The sequence below is a fragment of the Arvicola amphibius genome, chromosome 4 (genome assembly GCF_903992535.2).
Source record: "Arvicola amphibius chromosome 4, mArvAmp1.2, whole genome shotgun sequence".
Taxonomy (NCBI): Eukaryota; Metazoa; Chordata; class Mammalia; order Rodentia; family Cricetidae; genus Arvicola; species Arvicola amphibius.
The window spans coordinates 17,157,108-17,182,658 of record NC_052050.1 but is presented as its reverse complement, the minus strand read 5'-3'; the positions used below and the strand labels follow the sequence as shown (position 1 = coordinate 17,182,658).

Here is a 25,551-nt window from a genome sequence, read left to right as displayed (position 1 = left end):
CCAGGCTTGTGATATCGTTTCTTAAAAAGGGCTTCTTGGCATCAAGACTTCTAGCACCCGCGCTAGTGGGTGCCACCTGAAAATACCTTAATAATCTTGGACAAAGAGTGTGTGTAGTGGTGACCGCTGGTACCAGTGATTCTACAGCAGGCCCTTTTCTCTTGTGGCTACTCCTTCAGTGCTTTTAGCAGCAAATTGGCAACAATCTAGCAAAACACAGAGCAAGGGGTGTAAAGCAGCAGTGCAGCAGGTGTCCAGCATGCCTGAGGCTACAGGTTGCACCCCCCCCCAGCACAATTAAACAAACAAACAAATAAATAAGGGCTAGCAAGATGGCTCAGGGGGTAAGAGCACCTGCTGCTCTCCCAGAGGTCCTAGGTTCAATTCCCAGCAACCACATGGTGACTCACAACCATCTGTAATGAGATCTGGCGCCCTCTTCAGACCTTAGGCATACATGCAGGCAGAGCACTGTGTACACAATAAATAAATCTTAAAAAAGAAAGATAAGTAAATAGTCGTACATATTTAGGATAAACATAAACATGTAAAATGATGTATGCAAAGTCACTGGAGGTTATTCCTATTCGGCATTGTTTGTAGTTGCAGAGAAATGGAACCTCCTCCACTTTTGTCAGGGAGGAGATAGATTTTGATGTAGATGTTGTAATGGGATAGAGTAAGTAGCTCTTGGCATGAGGAAGTTCTCTGTGGAATAATCAAGTATTAAACCTGAACCTTGGTGGCACACACTTGTAATCTCAGAAACTGAGAGACAGAGGGATTCCTAAGGACAGCTAGTTCCAGGCCAACCTGGGCTAAATAGTAAGATCTTGCCTTAAAACAAACCAGGCCAGTGAGATAGCTCAGTGGGTAAAGGTGCTTGCAGTCAAGTCCGATGCCCTGAGTTTGGTTCCCAGGACCCAGATGTTAGAGGGAGAGAACCAATTCACACAAGTTGTCCTTTGATCTCCCCACATGCACTAGGGCACATGATTACACACACACACACACACACACACACACTCACACAAACACAAATGAATGTAGAAAGATTAGACAGCCAGGTGTGCTGGTACACGCCTTTAATCCCATCACTCAGGAGGCAGAGGCAGGCAGATCTGAGTTCCAGGTAAGCTTGGTCTACAGAGCAAGTTCCGGGACAGCCAAGGCTACACAGAGAAACCCTGCATCAAAATAAAATAAATGAATGAACTGGACTGTGGTGGCACACGCCTTTAATCGCAGCACTCGGGAGGCAGAGGCAGGCGGATCTCTGTGAGTTCGAGACCAGCCTGGTCTACAAGAGCTAGCTCCAGGACAGACTCCAAAGCTGTAGAGAATGAATGAATAAAAAGAAACAAAAGAATGTTTCCTCCCTTCATGGAGTCTGTCAGTCAGGGCTTGTCTGTGTTCCCCAGGCTGACACTCATCTCACCCTATACTTCTTGCAGATTGAAACCCACAAGCTGACCTTCCGGGAGAATGCCAAAGCCAAGACAGACCATGGAGCAGAGATCGTGTACAAGTCGCCTGTGGTGTCTGGGGACACATCTCCACGGCACCTCAGCAATGTGTCCTCCACGGGAAGCATCAACATGGTGGACTCCCCACAGCTTGCCACACTAGCCGATGAAGTTTCCGCTTCTTTGGCCAAGCAGGGTTTGTGATCAGGCCCCTGGGGCAGTCAATAATCGTGGAGAGAAGAGAGAGTGAGAGTGTGGGAAAAAAAAGAATGATCTGGCCCCTCGCCCTCTGCCCTCCCCGCTGCTCCTCACAGACCGGCTGACCGGCTTGTCACCTAACCTGCTTTTGTGGTTCGGCTTTGGCTCGGGACTTCAAAATCAGTGATGGGAATAAGAGTAAATTTCATCTTTCCAAATTGATTTGTGGGCTAGTAATAAAATATTTTTTAAGAAAAACATGTAAAAACATGGCCAAACCCAACATTTCCTTGGGCAATTGCTATTGATTCCCCCCACCTCCACCCCTTTGAGTCTTAGAGGGTGAAGTAGGCTCTGAAGGTTGTTTCTGGGGAGTTTTAAGGGACTAGGGCAACTCCACCCTAGGGGCATCAGGGACAGCAGCAGCAACAAAAGATTTGGAACTTGGTGTGTTTGTGGAGCTATAGGCAGGCGATGCTAACATGTGTGGATGTGAAGGGGGGCTGAGGCAGCAAAGGCTGAGAGATGGGTGTCAGGGAGTCAGAGGAGAGAGGGGAGGAAGACAGGCTCCTGCCAAGTCGCTTGGGAAGAACAGGTTGCCCCAGCAGCCTTAGAAGGCACAGCTGCCTGTTTGGTAAGGCCCTGGGGAGTATGCGCCCCTTCTGTAGGGCAGCCTAGGCTGGAAGGTAGTATCTTGTTGCTTGGTTCTCCGAAGGCTGACCTTGACAACCCAGGGCACTGTTTTATTCCTCCCTCTCTGCAGGGTGGGAGTCCTGAGCTGAGGGGCTTCATTCTCCTCTCACAGAAAACCCTGCTTTACTGAGTTCTGAAGTTTGGAATTGCAGCCATGATTTTGGCCACTTCACAGACCCGGGACTTTAGGGCTAACCAGTTCTTCGTAAGGACTTGTGCCTCTTTGGGGACATCTGCCTGTTCTCAAGCTTGGTCCTCTGGCATTTCAGCAGGGTGAGGGATGGAGGAGGGGCAGACAGGCCTCCCACCCCTTCCACAGCCACTGCAGCCCCTCCACCTGTCCATCACACCCACGTGTCTGCTAAGAGCCAGTCACTGCCGTTCTTTCATCCTGTCTCACTGTCCTGAGTGCTTAGCCTCCCCTCCCCCATCCTGGCCCTGGGTAGATGTGGGTAGTACCTGCTCTACACTAAGAGCTGGAGTCCTGGGAGGGCAAAGATTTGGAGCTCAGTCTCTAGTCCTACGTTCCACAAATCCAACCAGTGTGCCTGGAGATGACCCTGCACACTTCTGTCTGCTTTTTTTGTTTTAAACTTTAAATAATGGTTGCCTCCTGGGTAAGCCTGGCCCTCTTCTCGTGTTGAGTTGGAGGCAAGTCAGGTGCCAATGTGTTGGCACCAGTAAGAGCAGACAAGACTCCCAGGGCAGGGCCACATCCCTCTCATCCTTCTCTTCCACCCCAGCTTGTGATTGCTAGCCTCCCAGAGCCCAGCCACCAGTAAGTCCCCATGCACATAGTCAGCCCTCCACACCCCAACTTGGGGAACATACCCCCTGGGAATGTTTTTCCTCCAATCCCCGTGGAAGCGGTGCTGCCTGCCCTGCTGGAGCAGTCAGACATCTTCATAGATACAGCCCTTCCCTCCCTGTCTACACCCTGTGCGTTGTAGTTGGATTTGTCTGTTTGTCTGGGTTCACCAGTGACTATGATAGTGAAAAGAAAGGAAAAAAGAAAAAAAGAAAAAAAAAAGGACGCATGTATCTTGTAATATTTGTCAAAGGATTCTAGCTCACCACCAGGGATGGAGGTCCTGGGTATTTCTTGGCTCCACTGGGACTTGGCTCCAGGCCAGTGCAGTGCTTCCCTGCTAGGACATCCCATGTTTTGAAAGTTTTCCTCTGCAACTGGGACCTCACAGACACTGGATTGTGACATTGGAGGTCTCTTAGCTGCCAAGGCCTGAAGCACAGGACCAGAGAGACTCCACCTGTCAGGGAGAGCTTCCTGCTGGCCTGTTTTGCAGAGTGAAGATGGTCCTGCCTAATCACAGCCTCATGTCCCACAGCAGCCCTGAAAGATGGGCTAATAACTACTGCATCCCGAGAGACAAGGGCATCAGTGTCAGCTTTGAGAGCTGTGGCCCTAGAATTCCCATGATTCTCCAGAAGACATCCCTGGGCCCTCTCCAAGCCTTGGCTGCCTCACCACAGGGCTTGGGACGAACTGCCCCACTGAGGAAGGGGACGTCTTAGGAGACCCCCTTGGTGTCCAAGGTGTCAGCCCACTGACCTTGCATGAGCATCTCCTACAGCTGCAGGGAAGAGGCCTCAGGAGAAGCATAGGAGCCCCAGGCCCAATTCTATCACTTCTGGCTTGGATATAGTTAAGGAGTTAAGGACAGACACTGTAGATGGTAGAAGGAAGCAGCCAGCCTTTTCCATTAAAGAACAACCTATGGAGAAGCTCCCCGCTGTTGACAGGCTCAATGGAGAAAAGGGAAGTGTGGCTTGAAGCATTGTCCCTTCATCATGTCTACCTATTCTGGTTTTTATCTAACTTCCCATTGTCCATTCTGCAGTTCCTGTCCTTGAATGGGGACACTGTCATATCTCTTGTAGGGAGAACAGCCCTAAAATAATTATTTGGAGTTATCAGGTCAGTGCTGATAGGCAGTTTACAATGAGAGTCTGGCTTGTGACTTCAGTGAGGACAATCCCCCAGGGGCACAGCACCTGTCCTTTCTTCCCATGCCTTCCTAGTCCAGAGCCAATGTCTTACTTAGGGTGGGCTAGATAGGGTATACCATATGCCTGGTTCCTCCAAGCTCTTAATTCATTTTATCAATAGTTCCATTTAAATTGACTTCAATGGTAAGACTGTATCCTGTTTGAGATTGCTTTGTGCTATAGGGGGGGTGGGGGGGGGGAAGAGGAATATGTTAAGATAGTTCACATGGGCAAACGGAAGTCTTGGAGTGTAGCCATCTGTAACCTTCATGATTATGACCAATTGCTAGAGAGAAGTGTTACGGCTTTAGCCTTCGGGGCTTGTGACAGGCTTGCCCAAGGCAGACAGCCAGCTAGCTCCCTGCCTTCCCAGCCAGGTGTAGCTCCCAGGTTTGTGTAAGAATCTATGAACTACTCTTGTCTGCTGCCTTCTTTTGGCATCCAGAGCCCACCATCCTGCCTCTTTAAAACCCTGGCTTCCTTCCCTCTAAGTCACTGGCACATCAGTTATCACTTCTGGACTGGCTTCAGACCCACAGCTTACAGCTACCAGCAGTAGTCAAGACCTCTTCCTTTAGTCTGTTCTCCAGTAAAGTGGGGCCCAGGGCAGAGGTGGTAACCAACTATAGGACTATGGTTTTGAGCCTCCAAGCTTCTCTCTGGCTTCTGGAAGGGTTATTTTGGGCAGTCTCACCCTCCTGATGGACTGTAGCCTGTGCAGTCACTGTGCAGGGCATGATCTCCAGTGCTTGCAAGTCCTATGATTTCTTTGGTGATTCTGAGGGGGTGGGGGAGGGACATGGAATCATTTTAGCTTAGCTTCCTGTCTGTGAATGTCCATGTAGTGTATTGTGTTTTAACAAACGATTTACACTGATTGTTGCTGTAAAAGTGAATTTGGAAATAAAGTTATTACTCTGATTAAACAAAATCTCTGTTTCTGAGTTTCTAGTACAAGAAAACAAATTTACAAGTTCTTTTCCATTGAGAATTCAGAACAGGAAATGAAAACTAAACCAGACATTGGAGAGGCAGTTTTGGGGTCCTGGAGGTATAGAGTACAGACTTGGTTTATTACCTTTGGCAAACTATCCTCAGACAAGGCTAAATTCAATAGTTCCCAGTTCATTTGAAGCAAAGAAGTTTGGGGTGGGGTGTATGAGATTCCTCACCCCTAGACTTAAGTGGGAGGGGGTGTCCTAGGCTAAAGCAAACTCAAAAGCTCATGTTGCAAATCCAACATGCATTATAGGAATCTGCTAGGGATACAGCAGCTTCTTGCTTGCAACATTTCAATCTCCACCAATTTATTTAGTGCTACAGCATGTGACCAGAGGACTACCTTGGGTGTCAGTCTGTCCACCTTGAGACACTGTTCTCCTGCACATGTGCTGTGTTACCCGACTTCCTTGGATCCCACAGCCTCCCATCTCACATAGGAACACTAGGATTACAGATGCCTGGCTTTAAGCTCAAATTCAGGATCTCACACTGTGCACTTCATCCACTGAACCATCTCCCCGAGTTCTTTGGTAATACGTCAAGGTCATGATAGTCCTTAGATTTCCAATCTCAAAATACTTGTCTTCCCCAGTTCATTGATGTGTTTGGCCTCTGAAGGCAGTTGCTTTAGTCTGGCATATCCTGATGCATATAGAAGCAACACAAAAGCAGAAAAGTGGAAGAACAGCTGAGTCTTAGAGAAGGTCCATCTACTCACTGATCCTGTATAAGAGAATCAGACCCTTAGCCTTCTTAGACAAAGTAATTTTCTCCAGGTAGCAAGAACCAACTTAGATACATGTAAATTACATACATTTTCATCGATCACTCCCCTCAAAGTCTGAAGGTGACAAGTAAAAATCCCCATTAAAGGGGAATTTGAAATTCTATACTGCTTACCTCTTAAAGGAACAATGAGAGGGAATAAATCAATTTTGCTTCACTTCAGAGTAGAATATCTCTTACCTTAGTGAAACACCCTTCACAACACCTAGCCAGCAAATCTCCAAACCCCAGCGAATGCTTCGGCTGCCACCATTGCCAGGCACACAGAGAATAACATATCAAGAAAAGCATGACACACGACTTTCTGTATCTTTTTTTTTATTATTTTTTTCATTTTCCTTCCTTTTTTTTTAAGCACTAGTCTGTGCTTTGCGAACAGAATCAAGACATTAACAAAGATCAGCTTCTCTGAAGAAAAGCATTTCTATAGAACAAAGACAGCTACATGTTCGCTGCCATTACACAGCTCAAAGCAGGAAAAGAAAATATTTACAAAATACAAGTTTTTTTAAATTTTTGTCTTTTTTGTTTTTTTTTTTACAATGCTAAAAGGGTTATTCAGAATTTTCAACCTTATAAATAGAAGAAGCACTTTATGCATAGGGATATGGTGCATTATTGTTGTTTAAAGAAACAATGACAAACCTTTTAACTTGCAAACAAAAAAAAATCACTAATGTTGAAAATTGTGAAAAAACCCCAACCATTAAGCAGTCTGCCTACTATTTTTGTATAATTATAAAATGGCAGAAAAAGAAAATTCCTTTCCCCCTCCCCTTTTTTTGGTGATGTGATTATACATAAGACAGGCACAAGGCTAACAGGAGGTTGGTGGGGAACAATGGAAACCACAGCTAGGACCAGACAGTGTTCCACAGGCAAGGGGAGCAGAGATGAGGGAGTCTAAGTGACTGACAGGGATGTGAAAGAAACAGGGCACGTGACTACTACCGAGTGAAAACATGATACAGAAGTGATGCTATGTACTCCAGACTTCCTAACTTTTAGGGGTGTGGGAATGGGTTAAGCAGTACAAACCCTATCTTCATAGATGTTCTGAGTGGAAGGACTAACTTGTCCGTGTGCATGAACAGGAGAGAGATGGAGAAGGGTGGAACAGGGTGACCTGAGCAGCTGCAGCAGAGCACTGCAGCCAAGGAGCCAAGACAGATGACCGAATGCAGATGAAACTGAAAATAGGTCTTCAAGGTCCAGGTGACAAGGAGAAGCTAGCTGTACTGCTGGCTCAGAGCTCAGTGAGAAGAGCTGGCCAACAGAGCAAAGAAGCTGGCTGGAAGGGTGCGCCAGCACAAGAAGACCAAGGAGGGGTGCCCAGCTAGAGCTAAGTCAAGTCAAGCCACAGACTGGAGGGAAGGGTAAGAGCCCAGATTGCTTGTGTTCTATCCCATCCTAACTTGGTGCTGACTTGGAGCTTTCCACCCACTGCCACCTGGCTGGTCCACCCTACCCCACAGGTGCAAGGGAGAGGGTGATCATCTAACATTGGCAAGTCCAGTGATCCAACAGTGCAGAGGATATGCAGGACCAGGCCAGCAGGGTTTTTTCCTGAACTTGTCTGCCAACTGGAGGAAGTGCTCAGGTGTGACATGAAAACAAAACAAGAAAACAGAAACAACAAAACCAAACCAACCAAAGGAGGATCTAAATTCCTTAAATTCACTAAAAACTGTGAAAATTCCAGCATATGATGTTTGAATATCAAACGCAGAGATTTCTGAAGCTTTAATGCCAATAGTAGAGAGTCTATATAGAGTCTCATTTCCTGCTCATCTGTGAGTTGGGCGCTGAGCTGCGACTGCTGCTGTCAGATGCCGACTCTTAAGGGAGACAACAGGAGGTGAGGTAGGTGCCACCTCTGTCTCCCGACCAGTCTTGCTGCCTGAGGTGCGGCGAGTACAGCGTGCTGCCATGTCCTGTGCATCCAACTGCTCCTCACATTCTGTCTGGGGACTGTAAGCCAGGGGGAAGGTCCGCCGCTCCCATGGTTGGACAGACTGTAGACAGACAAGATAATCTGGTGATGATGACCTAGTTTCAGCTCATTTCCTGGGCCTTCAAATTTGTGGCCCAGTGTTGATAACCAGACTGTCTACTACTATTGGGAGAAGTTTAAGAAGACCCCTCCCCTAAGGTGGGTACTCAGCACATTTCTAGTGTGCTTCAAAACAAGGGAGAGGAAAGCTCTATCTTCAGTATATGCTGCCTCCTCGCATACCCTCCCGCCATTTAAAGGAGATACCTCTCACCTGTTCATCTAGCCCCAGCTCTGGTGTGGAGCAACGGGTGTCTTCATTGGCCAAGTGTCGCAGACTGTCCCGAGCTACAGGGGTGAGAGGGGCTGAGAGCAGTTCTGGGCTAATGGGACTTCTAGGAGACTGACCATGGGAGAACTCTGACAGAGAGTGGCTACTACTGACATCAGGAGAGGCAGGCTGTGGGGTGGAAGGGTTGGCACTGCCCAACTGTGGGGTGGTCCGGCCGTCTGATGACCTGTAAGACCTATGAATCAAGGAATACACAAATGAGTACCTAGGTAATACGCATTTCTTCTGTTTCTTTCTGGGGGGCAGAGGTAGTGAGAGGAGGAGTTATGGGGGAAAAAAAAGCATCTACACCAAAGCAGTTAAAATCCGAACTGACAGTAATGATGTTCTTCTAAGATTCATTAATTCCATTTGCTTCCACTTTTACTCACATAGGTAGGCATAAAAACATGACACCTAAGAGCTGAGTGACCATGAGTTTAAGAGAAAGTCCTGACTAGTGAATTCACAATTGGGACGAGTTGAGATTTTGAAAACAAGTCAAAGAAAAATAGGTGGACTCCTGCCACCGTCTTTTTAGTTTGTGGGTTTTGTGTGTGTGTGTGGGGAGAGGTATTAATGAGCATGAGGACCATGTTGCAGCATAGGGGATGGAGTAGAAGGACACCTTCTAGGTGAGTTTCTTCTACTGTGGGTTTCGGCAGTCGAACTTAAGAGGGTGAGCACTTTCAACCCATTGATTACAAAACCTGTCCTCATCAAAAAGAGGATCATCTTGTGAGGCCTTTAAATTCCTCCAGCTAAATCACCAGGACAACCAATAGGCCTGTAATCATACTTTCTTTGGCTACATCCTCCCTCCCTCCTTCAACAGATTCTGGGAACCTGTGCCTGCCCATTACCTGCTGCCCCGACGCTGGGGTGGCACACTTGTCGTCCACAGCCACCTTGCCCTCTCCATCTCCTCACATTTGGCATGGAGGGCAGCAAATGCTGCATCAGAAAGGTCCTCAATCTGCAACAGAACAGCTTCATTAATCTCTTTTCCCCAGGAAGCTAAGGTTATGAAATTGGCAGAATAAATCTAGAACAACCCTCTCCCGAATGTAGATGCTTCTAGTTAGAGAGAGAGAAGACAATGAGCTCAAATTTGACACCTTATTATCTTTCTTTCTTTTTTTTTTTTTTTGGCTTTTCAAGACAGGGTTTCCCTGTGTAATAGTCCTAGCTGTCCTGTCCAGCACTTGTGGACCAGGCTGGCCTTGAATTCACAGGGATTCACCTACCTCTGCTTCCCGAGGGCTGGGATTAAAGGCCTGCGCCACCACCGCCCAGCAACACCCCTGTATCTTAAGGCATTTTGAGTGCATGCACCCATGACTGGTGTGTGTGTGTGTGTGTGTTCCTCTAAGACAGCATAACTATTGTATTACCTCCTCATTCTCTTCATCAGGACTCCCCTTCAGAGACTGAAGATCAACCTCTCGCCAGCTAAAAAAAGCAGGAATTTGAAAAAAAAAAAAAAGGAAAAGAAAGAAAATTATGGGACTGTAGATTATGACTCTCCAATCTCTAAATGAAGCCTCACATGCAAATACCCACAAAGGCCAGAAACAGAAGCATCAAGTTGAGGCTGGTTAAGACTGTCAAACTCAACTAAAACTTTAAATGTTTAAATAAACACTACATAGTATCAATTGATTGGTATCATATAGAACATATCAGTCAATCTTATAGGGGCTGGAAATAAAGATTTATAAGTCTGATTTGATATTGGGACAACACGTTCACTATTTTAAAACACACAGTGTGAGTGGCCTGCCAGGTTGTGACCTTGAGTAGGTGGATTCATACAATGGAATAAGAGAAGCTATAACTTCACTCCTATCAAGCACCCACCCACCCACCCTGCTCCACTAACTCCACCCTCTTATTTGCTCTTGCTTTTTGAAACAGCAGTCTCACTATGTAGCCCAAACTGGCCGCAAACCCACTGCAATCCACCCATCTCAGTCTCCCAATTGCTAATACTACTGATATGAACAATCCATGCCTGTAGCACAGGCTAGCCTTGAACCTGGCAATGACCATCTAGCCTCAGCCTCCCAAGGTCACAGATTACAGGCATGAGTTACCATGTCTGTTTACCCCCATTTTATTGTTTTTTGAAGACCCACTATGCATTCGGGGGAGATGGGATTATGAGTGTGAATTCATGCCTGGCCCCAGACTCCTCTTTTAAAAAGAAAACAACTTAGGGATAGAGACTGCTTGGCTAGAAGAGAAAAAGTAAATACAGGACAACAGGGAGAGGGAGAGGAGCTGATTAAATAGGGCTTCTACCTTGGAGTAAGGATTTCTTTGTATTGTAGTTTCTCAACACGAGTTGTTGCAGCAACAGACATAGGGATAACAATGTTATTGATATCGAATGAGCTCTCTCCCCTTCTCCTCCTCACTGGCTGCTGTAAGACAAAAGTTTAAATTTCAAGGGAGGTAGAATGCTACAAATTTAAAACCATCAGTCATATGACAGGATGATCATGCACATAACACAGGTCCTGGGGTAGCAGTGGTCACCACAGTATCTAAACAGATTATCCCTGACAGCAGAGTTTTTTGGGGCAGGGGTAGCAGGTGTTGGTCTCAAGGAGTAAGATAAATCCCATTTCACGAGGCTCCCTTTTGAATTGCTAGATTTTACAGGTGGGTGTCCTAGATCTAGAGCCAATTTGGGTTCCTATTCCTTCATTGTCCTAACACCCTTCTTTTAAAATCCTAAAACCCCTGTTCCAGAGCTAGAGAGGGCTGTCATTATGAACACTACTTGTTCTTGGATAGGACTAAACTAGGGTTTAGTTTCTAGTACCAACATGGTGGCTCACAGCTGTCTGTAACCCCAGTTAGGGAGATGACATCCTTTTCTGACCTTTGCAGCCACATGTAGCAGTGCAAATATATATGCAGGCAAAACACACACAATAAAATTAATCTTAAAATCTGCTTTACCCTTTCTCCTTTGTCAACAACTCTGGTTTTTTTTTTTTTTTTTTTTTTTTTGGTTTTTCAAGACAGGGTTTCTCTGCAGCTTTTTTAGAGCCTGTCCTGGACCTAGCACTTGTAGACCAGGCTGGCCTCGAACTCACAGAGATCTGCCTGCCTCTGCCTCCCCAGTGCTGGGATTAAAGGCGTGCGCCACCACCGCCCGGCACAACTCTGGCTCTTAAACACAATGTTTCCACTCAGTGGTGACTAGTTAGATTAAAAGCATTGATTTCTCTCAGCAGAAAAGAGGCTCAAAAGGCAGGTCCACCTTAACAAACTATCTTACCTTAAGCTGCCATGAAAACCCTTTTCTCTTGAGGATCTTAACTCTTCAGCTAAGTCTGTACCAACCACTTTCTCAGCCCTTACATAACTCTCATCCATCTTTCTTTCTCTCTCCCCCCCCCCCCCCCCCCCCCCGTCTCTCTCTTTCTTTTGGTTTTTCGAAACAGGTAGCTTTGGAGCCTGTCCTGGAACTAGCTCCTGTAGACCAGGCTGGATTTGAACTCACAGAGATCCGCCTGCCTCTGGGATTAAAGGCATGTGCCACCACCACCCGGTTCATCTTTCTATTATGTTGGGGGAAAGAGTAATGGAAGGAAACTGAAAAGAAGAAACCTGTCTATAGCTTCCACCCCCCCCCCCCAAAAGGAAATGTGTTCCACAGTAAGTGGGAATATTAAATCTTTGGGGAAATAAGACTTTCAAGGGTTCAGTAACAAAAGAAGAGTAGGACATCTATGGTAGACAGGACACTAAGAATGAATAAAGCCAGGTATGGTGCTGCACATCTTTAATCCCAATACTTGGGTGGCACATGTAGGCAGATTTCTGAGTTTAAGCTTAGTCTGGTCTACACAGCAAGTTCTAGGAGAGTTAGAGCAACATAGAGAGACCCTGTCTTAAAAGAGTCAGACAGATAGACTGAATAAAGCAAAGAGCCAAATGATCAAATCTTCTAGACAGAAGAAAAACTCTATTAGCTGCTTCTGCCCAGAGAGTAAATACCTTATCCTGAAACAGCCTGTTAACTGTGAGAGGCCATAGGGAAACAGTGGGATGACAAACATGTTGTCATGGCAACAACACAGCTGGAAACACCCAAGAGCCTGCATTCATACTCAAACCACCAAATGTGGTCAGCCCACAAGGGAACGGTAAGAAAGATAAGCTACTAGCTCCAACCAACTATTATATCCATCTCCTTGGAAGGTAAGATAATTCCATCATCTTAGAACACTGTAAGAAGCCGGGCGGTGGTGGCTCACGCCTTTAATCCCAGCACTCGGGAGGCAGAGGCAGGCAGATCTCTGTGAGTTTGAGGCCAGCCTGGTCTACAAGAGCTAGTTCCAGGACAGGCACCAAAGCTAGAGAAACCCTTTCTCAAAAAAAAAAAGACACTGTAAGAATATTAAAAACAACAGGATTTCAGATGGTGCCATGAATGATTTCAGGTCATCACAATTTCCAATTTGCTTCTTTATCAGCAACAATAGATCATCATTAACCTCACACATTTTGGGTCAGAGGTTAACTGAAATGGTGGAGAATTTTGGAAATCTTGCCTGGTTGAGTTCTGAAAGTTAAGCAATAGTGACTGCACATCCAAAAGCTTCTGTCACTACTACATCTTGGCTGAATTTCCATGACCCACATAAGAAATGAGTCTTGAAGAAGTCTTTGGAAAGATAGCTTTCTATCTTGGTTAAGAATGAAACTCCTGCTAGAAACAGCTATGAATGTCCCCAAAGCATCCCAGGCCTCTGGGCTGTACCCTTCTCTCTTAAACACCCATTCTGCTAGCACTCATTCAACTCAACTTAACTACCTTTTCCAATTTAGAGTCAGAAAAGGGGGGAGGGTGGCAGCATTGAGATTTTCTAAACCTGGTTTCACAGCAGAAAGAAACAGGAGGACTCGGCCTAATCCTCTCAAAGTGCTGCCATATCTAGTCTCTAAATTTTTCTAAGGAATATTTTTAAAAGTCACTGGATTTCAACACACACACAAAACAAACACAATTTGTTTAAAGACCACTAAGATGATTTTAGTACAAGTAACAACTACTGTGAAGCACAGCTACAAATACCCTGAAAGACCCTGTCTTGCCCGCTTCGACCAGCTACCACCTTGCTCCTCAACCTAAATTTGGCATATCACTCTGCTTAATGAAAGAATCCTGATTCTCTGAATAAATGAAGCAATCAGAACCTGAAGGAGCTGGGTGTGGTGGTACAGGTCTTTAACCCCAGAACTTAGGAGGCAGAAGCAAGAGGATTCTGTGAATTAAGCCAGTGAAATACAGACAGCCAGATCTACATAGAGAAACCTTGTTTCAAAAGAAACAACCTAAAGGATTAGCACAGTGCCATGCATAAAATCTGTACTTAATAAGGTTAAATTCCAAATGATCTAGTTCTAAGTCAACACTCCCCAGACTTATCAGGGCTGACAGATGAAAAAAAGAATGCTGATTTACCAAGTCCTGGACCTTAGAGTTTTTTTTTTTTTTAAATAAGAATTATTCTCTATCATCAGATTATGTGAAACCCTTTCCTCGTGTTTGGCTGAGTGTGGTAATAATACTACACACCTATTCAGACAAAGTCTGTGAGTGGACAAGGTGAAAGAAAGCTTTTTGGAAAGGACAGTCTGACCTGTAAGAGCAAAGAACAATATGAGTTTGTACCTCATTCCAAGAGTTTAGCGAGCACATTTTGTGAGCTTAGAGCTTCTACAACATCTCTTTTCTCAGGCCAAAGCTGTGTGGTGTCCTAGTGAGAGAGCTGACTCTGAAGTCAGACTACAAGGGTTTGAATCACAATCACAGCCCTCACAAACTGCCTTTTACCTTATGAAATACACTCAACCCTGTGCAGCCTTAGTATTCATGTCCACAAAAACCAGGATTCATAATACTATTTATCAAAGGACACTGAAGGATTAAATGGGATGGCATGTATGAACACTGATCCTTTTGCCTCATCCTCCTGAGTGCTAGAATTATAGACTTGTGACACCAAGTCCAGCAGTAGAATGTTTAGTAAACAAAACAGTACCAAAATTTAATATTACTAATATAGTTACACTTAGTAACCTGCTGCATCCTATTTCTGCTCTATACATCTGAAAAAGTATGAGTTCTGTCTTCTCCCTTCTACCATCACTGTTTATTCTTAGTATCCTACTGCCATTCATCAGTAGAAGAAACAAGGAACTGTTGTCTTGAATGCCTTAAAAGATTAGGGCCAGGGTATTCAAGTTCAAGGTGAAGCAGATCCTAAACAATCACAAAGCACCTTCAAAGAATCTGCCTCTAGAACAAAGGTCTAGACCTTCTAACAATGCCCTAGTACTACTTTCCTGGAAAAAAATAAAAATCAACCATCAATAACAAAACCCACACCCATGCCTCTATGATTCGTTTTTAATATGAAAACCCGAGGGTCAAGTTCTACAACTACACTCTACACTGGTCTCTAGGGTTATTATGAGTGCCCTGTAATCTGTAAAATGTCCTACCAACTCCACAGGTACTTACAGACGTGCTGGCTGCAACCTGTGAGCCAGAGCTGGTAGGTGTGGAGGTGTCTGATGAGGTGGAGAGTTGTCTCACCAGGGGGCTGTGTGATGGATGGTGGGTAGCTGTCAAGTAGCTCGAACTGCTCATGTCTGTGTGATGCTTCAACACTGCAGAAGTCAATAGAAAGGAGAGGAATACACTGCTAAATGGATATCGTAACCAGTTCTACTTCCAACATGTTAGGAATGCCAGCAATGCATACTAAAGGCGAAAAAATAAAGTTTTTTTGTAGCCTAAAGGATAAAAAGCTGCAGAAACTAGCTGATGAGAAATAGGGGACTGGGCAAATGTAGCAGTAAGATGTGACTGCATTTAGAAGCAATAGTGCCCCGTGCTGTGCCTTTCTAGCAAGTAATGGTCAAAGCTTGGGGTAGGGGGTTTTAAGAGAAGCTTGGGCTGTCCCAGAAAGCTCTGAGCAAGTGCCAATGCAGGTAGAGGTGCCGGCCTGGCCCTACCTTCACTTCTCTCAGATGAATGGTCTCGCAATCTCATTTTGCTGTGGTTTGGGTCATGTACTTGTGTCGGCAGATTGAGCAAGCGCTCTGCTTTTGGAGCTGTCACTCGCTCCACCATAGGCACAGTCCCCACATCGTCTAAGTGCTGCCTGTGGGTCCTGTCAGGCCGGGTTTGGTGATGGGACAGCTCTGAAGAGGGGAACAAAAAAGAGCTGTGAAGTACATTCACTCAAATCTTATTTGAGTTCTGAGCTCTTCAGTTCTTAGGCCAGTGCTATATATCCACGGCAGCACCATAGTCTTTGGGATTCAACCTTCTAGTTAATGGCACAATAGCTAAGACAGGGACAGGGAGTCACAAACAGAAATGTTAACACTAAGGCTTCATTCAGAAGTCAACCTGCTCACAAGTGGACCCAGTATGTTACTACTGGCTGTTCACTGACCATTTTGGGTTTTACGTGTTTGAAAATGTTTCCAAAGTCTACCTGAGAGCATCCAAACCAAACAGATAGGGTAGATAAGCTGTGAGCTGAATTTATACTAGGTAACTAAAAGCTTTTTCCAATCCCATAATATTGGCATAGCAGACCAGTAACTAGAGAATATAAAAGGTATAAAATACAGCAATAGTGATTCCAGAAGACTCCTTAGTTCCCTAAAACTTACTGGCTGTTGTAAGGAAGGAGTTGACCAACTTATGCCTGTCTTTACGAACTGGATCTGACAGACTGCATGGCATGGGTGCTCTGTGCTTAAGTGAAAACTTTTTGGTAGGTTTGATCTTGTCAAAAGGCTTGTTTTGCCACTGAGACTTCAACATGCTCTGGAAGTGCAGGCTTGTGGGAACATCTGTAAGAAACACAAAACACCATGGGTTAGTCCAAGAACCTGGCCTCTGGGCTCCTCTCTGATTGAAGGGTGTCTGGTCACTGACTCTCCAGGTCAATATACCCATCAAATAACTCTCTACCTTAGCAAAACCAGGGGATGTCATATGGAAGACCCATTTATGTGAACTTTATTGATGTATACATAAGTAAGTAGTGTTACCACCTTGGCCTTTTATCTACAAGTTCCGGTGGAGGTAAAAATATAATACATTTTTTTGTTATACTGATGGGAGACTTTGCTTCCCATGTTGATCTTAATGATGTGGCAGACTTTGAACATCCTATTTCAATTCTTATATTTAAACCTACTTCATTCTACATGTACAACCATCATGTACTTGTTCAGCAATTACTTATGTTCCCATGGGGCCTAAGTTCTGTGATACAGCACACCCTATGCTATCCGGGACCACAGAAGGTACTTTATTATCCTTCCAGTACAAGCTATGCCATCCTCCTTGCTCTAGAGCACGATCATCTTGTCTTTTGATTATCAGTGTATTTCTTCTTTTTTCTTTCCTTTTTGGATTTTCAAGACAGAGCTTTTCTGTATAACAACCTTAGCTGTCTGTATCCTGGAACTAGCTCTTATTGACCAGGCTGACCTTGAACCCACAGAGATCCACCTGCCTCTGCCCCCCAAGTGCTGGGATTAAAGGGATGCACTACCACCTCACAGCCTATGTGTTTTATAAAGCTGATTAGTGGAAAACTAATAACAGTTTTTACTTCCTCACTACTGTTTTCTTTAAAATCACACATCCCCAACACCCTCTAAGACAAAGTCTCACTATGTTGTTTAGGCTGGCCCCCAAATTCCTAGACTCTAGCGATCCTCCTGCCTTAGCCTCTGTGACTGTAGGTATGGACCCTCATGCTCTAAGTTGTATTTTCCTATGAATTAAGTATTTTACTAATTAGGAAAATAATTTCTAGTGTTAAAATCATTTTCTCTGTGAAAATGCTTGAAACAAACACAACACTTAAGAAACTAAGGCAGTAGTATTGCCACGAGGTCTAGGCTACAGTCTAAGAGTCTGTCACAATAAAATCAAATAGGCCCTTGAGAGCCATTTCAATTTAGGTGATCCATTGTTTATTTACAGTGTATATTTCTGGTCTATACTACTGCTTTTGATTGTGTGTGTGTGTGTGTGTGTGTGTGTGTGTGGCAGGTCTCTCTATGAAGTCTTTGCTAGCCTAGACCCTGTTATGTGCACCAGGCTGGCTGTGGCCCAAGCTCAATTCCTTGCTACCGAGAAAACAAACATCAACCCCCAGGCTACAGAAGCATGAGAGGGGGGAACCCACAAAAAAACCAAAAATTTAAAACACTTGTGGTACTGCCTTGCTAAATACAGATCAAAGTGGGGACATAGCCATGGATAGAGTATTCTAGTACATGAACACGTATCCCCCTCTTTTCTTTTCTTCTTTTTTTGTGATGCTGGAGATAGAACCCAGGCCACGTATTTGCTACACACACTCAAGCTACATCCCTCCAAGCCCTGTTTCAGTTTTCTTAATTTCTTCTCTATCATGTCTGGTAGCCATCAATAACGTTTATCCCTCCACCCAACCAAGCGATGTTGAAAAACTGTGTTGATATGTATGAGAGGCTGGTCTTGCACTTATACCAAGCCCAACTTTGTGTTTTAATTACTGAGAATTATAGGTAACGTATGTTCCTTTTCTTTTGGATTTTTTGAGACAAGGTTTCTCTGTAGTTTTGAAGCCTGTCCTGGAACTAGCTCTTGTAGACCAGGCTGGCCTTGAACTCAGAGATCTACCTGCCTCTGCCTCCTGAGTGCTGGGATTAAAGGGACACGCACCAACATCTGGCACTTAAAAAAAAAAAGGCAAGATTTCTTTGTGTAGCCCTGGCTGTCTTGGAACCAGCTCTATAGACCAGGTTGGCCACAGGCTCGAGATTCGCCTACCTCTGCTTCAAGTGCGGGGATTAAAGGTTTATGCCACCATTGCCTAGAAAAACTCAGCTTTTTATCTTTAATCTTTTTTTAAAGATTTATTTATTATACAATGTTCTGTTTGTGTGTTTGAATGCACACCAGAAGAGGGCAATAAATGGTTGTGAGCCACCATGTGGTTACTGGGAATTGAACTCAGGACCTCTGGAAGAGCAGTCAGTGTTCTTAACCTCTGACCCATCTTTCCAGCCCATACTCAGCTTTATTTACTTATTTATTTATTCATTCGTTTGTTTATTTATTTAGTATACAATATTCTGTCTGTGTGTATGCTTGCAGGCCAGAAGAGTGCACTTCTTTACAGATGGTTGTGAGCCACCATGTGATTGCTGGGAATTGAACTCAGGACCTTTGGAAGAGCAGGCAAACCTCTGAGCCATCTCTCCAGCCCCCATTCTCAGCTTTTAAGACAGGGTCTTGCTTCATAGTTCAGGCTGGCTTTACACTTGGGGTGATCATCTTGCCTAAGATACCAAGTGTTGAGATTAAAGATATTAGAAACTACACTTGGCTTTTTAAAACAACAATAACAAAAAATTTATTTTAAAATTATGTGTGTGTCTCTGTGCGCAAGGTATATGCACACAGTGCAGGTATCTACAGAAGCCAGAGGCTTCAGATGTCCTTGGATCAATACGAGTGCTGGGAACTGAACTCAGCACGTATGCATTTAATAGTTGAGCCATCTCTCCAGCCCCCTCAACTCTGGTGTTTGAGATGGGGGTCTCTCTGTTACGTACTCTGGCTATCCTGGAACTTGCTATGTACAACAGGCTGGACTTGAATTCACAGAGATCCACTTGTCCCCAAGTGTAAGCCACCACACCACCCTCATATTGAGCTGGAGGCTACATGACAAACACTGTCTCAAAAACAAACTTCTATCTCAATCCACAAAAAAGAAAGTAACCTGCCCACAGAAAAGTGAAGTGAGGGATGGAAGATAAGACAAATGGGATGGGTAGGCTAACAAGGAGAGGAGGGAAGAGGGGTTCATCCACTTTAAGTCCCTATTCTAAGTCCTAAAATAAATACACCAAACAGCTGAATGTGATGGTGCATGCCTATTAACCCCAGGATTTGGGAGGCAGAGACAGAAGGACTGTTTCAAGCTCAAGGTTAGCTAAGACTACATATAGTGATATCTCAAAACAATACAATGTAAAACAGACCCACACTTGCCAGAACTTTACTGTATTTTCTTTTAATAGCTTCTATAAAAGAATAAGCAGAAACTTGTTAAATTCCCCAAAAGGTGGACAATACAAATTCCTAGACACTGTTGGTTTGAGTATACATACTAACTGAATAGTAGTTATCCTAGGACATGGGAAGAACCAAAAAATCTCAACATGTGCTGAGGCTGTAGCTCAGTGGTAGAGTGTTTGCCTATACACACAAGGTCCCGGGCTTAAAATTTAAAACAAACTAGACAGACTAGAAGACCCAAACAAAGGCATGAAATATCAAAAAATGTTGGGCATGTAGTGCTCGTCTGTATAATCCCAGTACTTAGGAGGAAAGGAAAGAGGGGCGATCAGTAGTATGAGGTCAGCCTGTATCCACACTATGATACTCTGCCACAAAAAAAAAAAGAAAAAAAAAGTAAAAACTCAGTAGAGATTAATTCAGCTATAGGATATTCCACTTTCCATTTATATAAGATTAAAGTACTATAATCAAAGAAGGTATAGTACTTTATCAGGTAAATAAAAGGAAAATATAAATTCATTATTAGCGTCATCTTAAATTACTACTTCCTTAAAATGAAACGTGACTAGAGACTGTACCTTCACTTCACCAAGTTCTGATATGCTGTGGTCATAAGTCTGCTATTGGAGTATTTTGCAAAGCTCACTTCCTCCTCCTGCTGGAAAGCCACAGACTCCCCAAGTACACACGCTGGTAGTTTCCCACAAAACAGCATTTTCATTGCTCCTTTTGACCTTTTTTTTTTGTTGTTGTTGTTTTGAGAAACAGGGTCTCACTACATAGCCTTGGCTGGCCTTGAACTCACAAAGATCTGTTTGCTCTGAGTGCTGGGGCTGTCAACAGCATCTCATTTTTTTTTTCTTCTAAACTTTCTCAGTCATTTGAGGTGGGATCTTACTGCAGTATAGAACTTGTTATGCCTACCAGATGGGCCTCAAAGTTAACTCATGGCAATTTCTCTGCTTTTCTGCACCCCAGCCAGGCGCTATGATTTTAAGTGTACACCATCATATCTGGCCCTTTTAAGACAGAGTCTATGTTGCCAGCAGAACTCCTGTCTTAGCTTCCCCTAAATAGATCATACGCTTGTATCATGGAGCCCAAATCAATCTTCCCTCTCCCTGCTGGGCACAGGGTTTCTCTGTGTAGCTCTGCCTATCCTGGAACTAGCTCTGAAGACAAGGCTGGTCTCTCAGACTCAAAGATATTCACCTGCTCTCAGCCTCCTGGAATTGAGATTAAAGTCTAAAAAGATTCCTTCTTTGTTTTTTTTTTTTTGAGACTCTCTATGTATTCCTGGTTGTCCTGGAATTCACTATATAGACCAGGCTGGCGTCGTACTCACAAGACATGCCTGCACCTGCCACCTGAGGGCTGGGATTAAAGGCATGCACAATCACTGCCTGATTTTTTGGCTCAGTTTGATTTCATTTACACCCTCCCCCTTCTTTCTTTTCCTCCCTCCCTCTTTCCGTCTCCCTCCCTCTTTCATTCTTTCCCCTAAGACAGGGTTTCTCTGTGTAGCCCTGGCTGTCCTGGAAATGGCTTTCTACACCTGGGTGGCCTCAAACTCAAGATCTGTCTGCCTCTGCCTACCGAGCACTAAGAATAAAGGTGTGTGCCATGCCTAAAATGTGCTGAAGATGGAAGACAACACAAAATTTCAGGATAAAGACTGTGATCCTAACAACTCATATGAACTGATTAGGAAACAAAATAAAATTACCATTTATTTTTGTTATACAGGGCCACAGAACAGCTATCACTAAGCTTCTAAGTGTAGGGGTGGGAACTTCAATAGACACTCATCCAATGTGTGATACAGGTATCTGTAATTCCAGCATTCTGGATGCATAGGCCGGAGGACCAGGAGTTTAAAAGTCATTCTTGTGAATTTGAGGCCAGTACAGAATACATGAGACCCCAACTCACACTCTGCTCCTAAGTGAGGAGTATGGCTTAGTAAGAATGTAACCATCCATAAAAAACTTAAAGGAGTCAAAACAATACTAATCTTGCCGGGCAATGGTGGTGCATGCCTTTAATCCCAGCATTCTCTGAGTTTGAGGCCAGCCTGGTCTACAAGAGCTAGAGCTAGTTTCGGGACAGGCACCAAAGCTACAGAGAAACCTTGTTTCGAAAAATAAAAAACAACAGCAACAACAACAACAAATCTTATCTTTAAAAAAAAAGAAAAGGGAGCAAGGCATGGTGGCACCTCTCTTTAATCCCGGCACTCTGGAGCAAATGCAGGCTGTGAGCTAAAGACCCAAAGCAGCTGCTGAGAACCAAACTCAGGATCTTTGTAAGAGCAATGCAGCCCTTTACCATGAAGTCATTTTTCCAGATTTGTCTTTGATTTTATGTTATTATTTATTTATGTAGCTAGTGTACAACATGCACACGTAGTACTCATGAAGGTCAGAAGAGGGTGTTGGATTCTCTGGAAATTGAAGTCATGGACAGTTGTGAGCCACCATATAGGTGCTGGGAACCAAACTAGGGTCCTCTGGAAGAGCAGTCAGTGCTCCTCTCAACTGCTAAGTAAATTCCAATCCCTTACTTTTTATTTTAAATATTTATTTTTATTTTATTTGTATTAATGTTTTGACTGTATGTATAAATGCACACCACGTGCATTCAGTGCACTCAGGAGCTAGAAAAGACACCTGGGAACTGGAGTTATAGATGTCTGGGAATCAAACCTAGGTCCTCTTCAAGAGAGCAAGTGTTCTTAACCTCTGAGCCACAGCTCCAGCCCCTTCATATATAACCCCCCTGTCAAAAGATGACATGGAAGATGCTCTTTCCTATTGAATCACAGGTCAAACAGCAAAATTCTGACAAGTTTTTGATGACAGAAAGGGACACTGAGTATCTGACATCACTGATTTTCTTTCACCTGGAACCCTATCAGATCTCACTGGTTAGACTTTAAATTCTGATGTCTTTCTTACCATCTGGAAATGCTAGAACAGGGTGAACACAAGAATCCAGCTGAGAAAGACGTTCCAACAGAGGGGCTTCATAGTGAATTTCAGGAGGCATGGTGTTTACGCTGCCTGAACCACACAGAGCACAAGAGGGATTGACATCACAGCCAGAGCGGGTGGTGCTATTCCGGTTAACCTGTGAAAAGCAAAACAAAACTGACAATTTGTTCTAATAAAAACCGAACATCCTTGCTGGATATCAGCACATGCTTTTAGTCCCAATCACCTAGCTCTCTCAAACTGTCCTCCACTTTCAAAAGACAAGACACAACTCATGACTAATGAAAAGAAAACATGCATGTTGAACGATCCCATTCACAATTTTTCTATTAGATTAATTCCAAAGATACATTATTTTCTTTAAACTTCCTTTACATACACAGAATAAGATAGAGTTAAATGAAAGTACCCCAGAGATTTAATTATTTAAAATTACAAGCTTTTTCTTTTTCTTTTACATTTTTAGGCTTTGATACAAAAAGCTGAGATGTCTAATACAGAATCCCTACAGTCTTGTGCTACAAAGAACAAGCCCGGCACTTCCCAAGCACGTTTCGTAACGTCATCTAGGCAACACCCAACCTGCAAGATTATGCCTGGGGAATGGCACTGTGAAAAGGAATGCTAGAAAAAAAGACTAGTTATCATAATAAAACAAAGCAGGAGCACCAAAACTCTACCCCAGACTGTCATCTCTCTTCCCCCCTCAGAATTCACATAAATGATCTCATCTTAGTTTTCCTCATTGAATGCTGGCTCCTGTTATTTTTTGAGACAGGTTTGTACTATGTTTCCCAGATTGGTCTTAAATACCCACAAATCCCTTATTCTCCTGTATGCCACAGTATAGATAGATATGTGCACCACACCTGGCTTATAATGTCTCTTCTGTTTCCCCTTTTGAAGGAGAAGTGAAGAGAACGTCTCAGGTAGTCAAAGTTGACCCCAAACTCCTGATGCTGCTACTTCTACCACCCAAATGCTGGGAGCCTGTCGTGTGTGTGTGTGTGTGTGTGTGTGTGTGTGTGTGTGTGTGTGTGAGTGAGAGAGAGAGAGAGAGAGAGAGAGAGAGAGAGAGAGAGAGAGAGAGAGAGAGAGCGTGTGAGTCTGTTTTTCTGCCTGTCTTTGGAAGTGCTCAATGTTCCCTTACCCCTAGAGTAACTACTGGATCAGCGCCTCTGAACTATACTCACAGTCCCTTCAAAGACAGGTGGGAGGAAGGAGCTAGAGATGGCTCGATGGTTAAGAGGGCATGCTGCTCCACCACGCCTGGTTAACACTTTTGATTTCAGCAAAAAGAGTATAGGTGAGAAACAGAAGTATTCACGGCAGCACTTAAACTTCCAGAGACTCTTCCATTTTGTTTCAAATACTCAAGCCAGGAGTTTTCAAATCTGGCTGCAGTCATCTAAGAGCTTTTTGAAAAACAAGACCTCCCAATGAACAAAGTATAACTATACATATGAAACTGCCACATCAAACATGGCATGCTAACTCAAAATTAAAACGGAAAAATAATTTCAATCCTAACTCCTAACTCCAAACCAACTAAACCAAGCTCTAGGGAGGAGCAGGTTTAGAAACTTAGTACTTTTTTAAGGATCTCAAGAAACCTTGGGGGCTAACCTACTTTGAAAAGCATTAGGTAAATGGAGTGAGGTTGAGAAGAGACTGATCTTGCGAGTACTCACCTTCTTAGAAAGAGGAACAATGCTGCTGGGCCTAACAAGCCTCCGCTTCTTACAGCTCACTACAGGCCTTGTTCGGGCTGCCACACAGGTGCTGTCAGATGATGAAGAAACTAAATTCAGCCGTTGCTTTTTATGTAATTGTTCCTCAGCATCAGAGCTGTCACCTGGAACATGGTCCGCCAGGACAGGCTGAAGACTACAAAAAGGGAGGAAGATACATTTCAAAACACAGAGGAAGCAAAACCTCTAATGTGGGCTCCATTATCTGACTTTCAAATGTTCAAAGACACAAACAGGCCTTCTTTTACAGGAGCAGGTCAACTCTGGATGAGAGCGCACGCTTATTTCTGTGTGTGCCTACTCAGGAGGCTCTCAGTGCACAACACCTATCATGTCTGAAAGGTGCAAAAGTCAATAAACAAACTCAAGTACTCATTGTTAGCTTTTCTCCCATAACAAAAATATGTCTCACAAAAACTATAGAAAAAATTATAATTTATAAGAAAACAATTTTGCAAATTTGTTTTGTTTTGGGGTGATGGAGGAGGGTCATCTGTCTATGTGTTACTTTTATTGGTTAATAAAGAAACTGCCTTGGCCCTTCGATAGGACAGAAAATTAGGTAGGTGGAGTAGACAAAATAAAATTGTGGGAGAAAGAAAGCAGAGTCAGGCAGACGCCTCAGGCAGACGCCATGCCTCTCCTCTCTGAGACAGACACAGGTTAAGATCTCTCCTGGTAAGCCACCCCTCATGGTGCTACACAGATTACTAAAAATGGGTTAAAACAAAATGTAAAAATTAGCCAATAAGAAGCTAAAACTAATGGGCCAGGCAGTGTTTAAATGAATACAGTTTCCGTGTAATTATTTCGGGTAAAGCTAGCCAGGTGGTGGGAAGCAGCCCGCTGCTCCCATCACAACATTGGGTTTTTTTCTGGTATTGTTTTTGGAGATACGGTTTCTCTGTGTAACAGCTCTGGCCATCCTAGAAGTCACTTTGTAGGCCAGGTTGGCCTCGAACTCAGAGATATCTGTTTGCCTATGCCTCCCAAACGCTGGGATTAAAAGCACAGAACACAATGGACCAGCCAATTTTGCAAACATTAATGAACAGTGTTAAAAACAGTTCTCCTGGGGCTGGAGAGATAGCTCAGTGGTTAAGAGCACTAGTTACTCTTCCAGAAAACCCGGGTTCAATTCCCAGCACTCACATGGCAGCTCACACTGCTTGTAATTCCAGTTCCAGAGAATTC

The 25,551-nt window shown here is 44.0% G+C and overlaps 2 protein-coding genes across 15 annotated transcripts in view; one reads left to right on the top strand and one right to left on the bottom strand.

The window, feature by feature from the left end:
* Mapt (microtubule associated protein tau) overlaps positions 1 to 5,248 on the top strand; it is a 95,613-nt gene extending 90,365 nt beyond the window's left edge. For 3 of the 8 annotated variants that reach the window (XM_038326548.1, XM_038326542.1, XM_038326541.1), the window contains one exon: positions 1,455 to 5,247. In XM_038326548.1, the coding sequence (XP_038182476.1) occupies positions 1,455 to 1,670 (216 nt within the window). In that variant the 3' untranslated portion in view covers positions 1,671 to 5,247. Of the gene's footprint in view, positions 1 to 1,454 lie in introns of all 8 variants that reach the window. The other 5 variants (XM_038326549.1, XM_038326543.1, XM_038326540.1 and 2 more) reach the window with 4 other exon arrangements.
* Positions 5,249 to 6,453: 1,205 nt separating this feature from the next.
* Kansl1 (KAT8 regulatory NSL complex subunit 1) overlaps positions 6,454 to 25,551 on the bottom strand; it is a 120,007-nt gene continuing 100,909 nt past the window's right edge. For 5 of the 7 annotated variants that reach the window (XM_038326255.1, XM_038326259.1, XM_038326257.1 and 2 more), the window contains 10 exons: positions 24,298 to 24,493; positions 22,571 to 22,742; positions 16,190 to 16,372; positions 15,521 to 15,709; positions 15,024 to 15,172; positions 10,781 to 10,902; positions 9,871 to 9,928; positions 9,340 to 9,452; positions 8,420 to 8,672; positions 6,454 to 8,167 (listed from right to left, as the gene is read on the bottom strand). In XM_038326255.1, the coding sequence (XP_038182183.1) occupies positions 7,940 to 8,167; positions 8,420 to 8,672; positions 9,340 to 9,452; positions 9,871 to 9,928; positions 10,781 to 10,902; positions 15,024 to 15,172; positions 15,521 to 15,709; positions 16,190 to 16,372; positions 22,571 to 22,742; positions 24,298 to 24,493 (1,663 nt within the window). In that variant the 3' untranslated portion in view covers positions 6,454 to 7,939. The remainder of the gene's footprint in view (positions 8,168 to 8,419; positions 8,673 to 9,339; positions 9,453 to 9,870; positions 9,929 to 10,780; positions 10,903 to 15,023; positions 15,173 to 15,520; positions 15,710 to 16,189; positions 16,373 to 22,570; positions 22,743 to 24,297; positions 24,494 to 25,551) is intronic. The other 2 variants (XM_038326261.1, XM_038326260.1) reach the window with 1 other exon arrangement.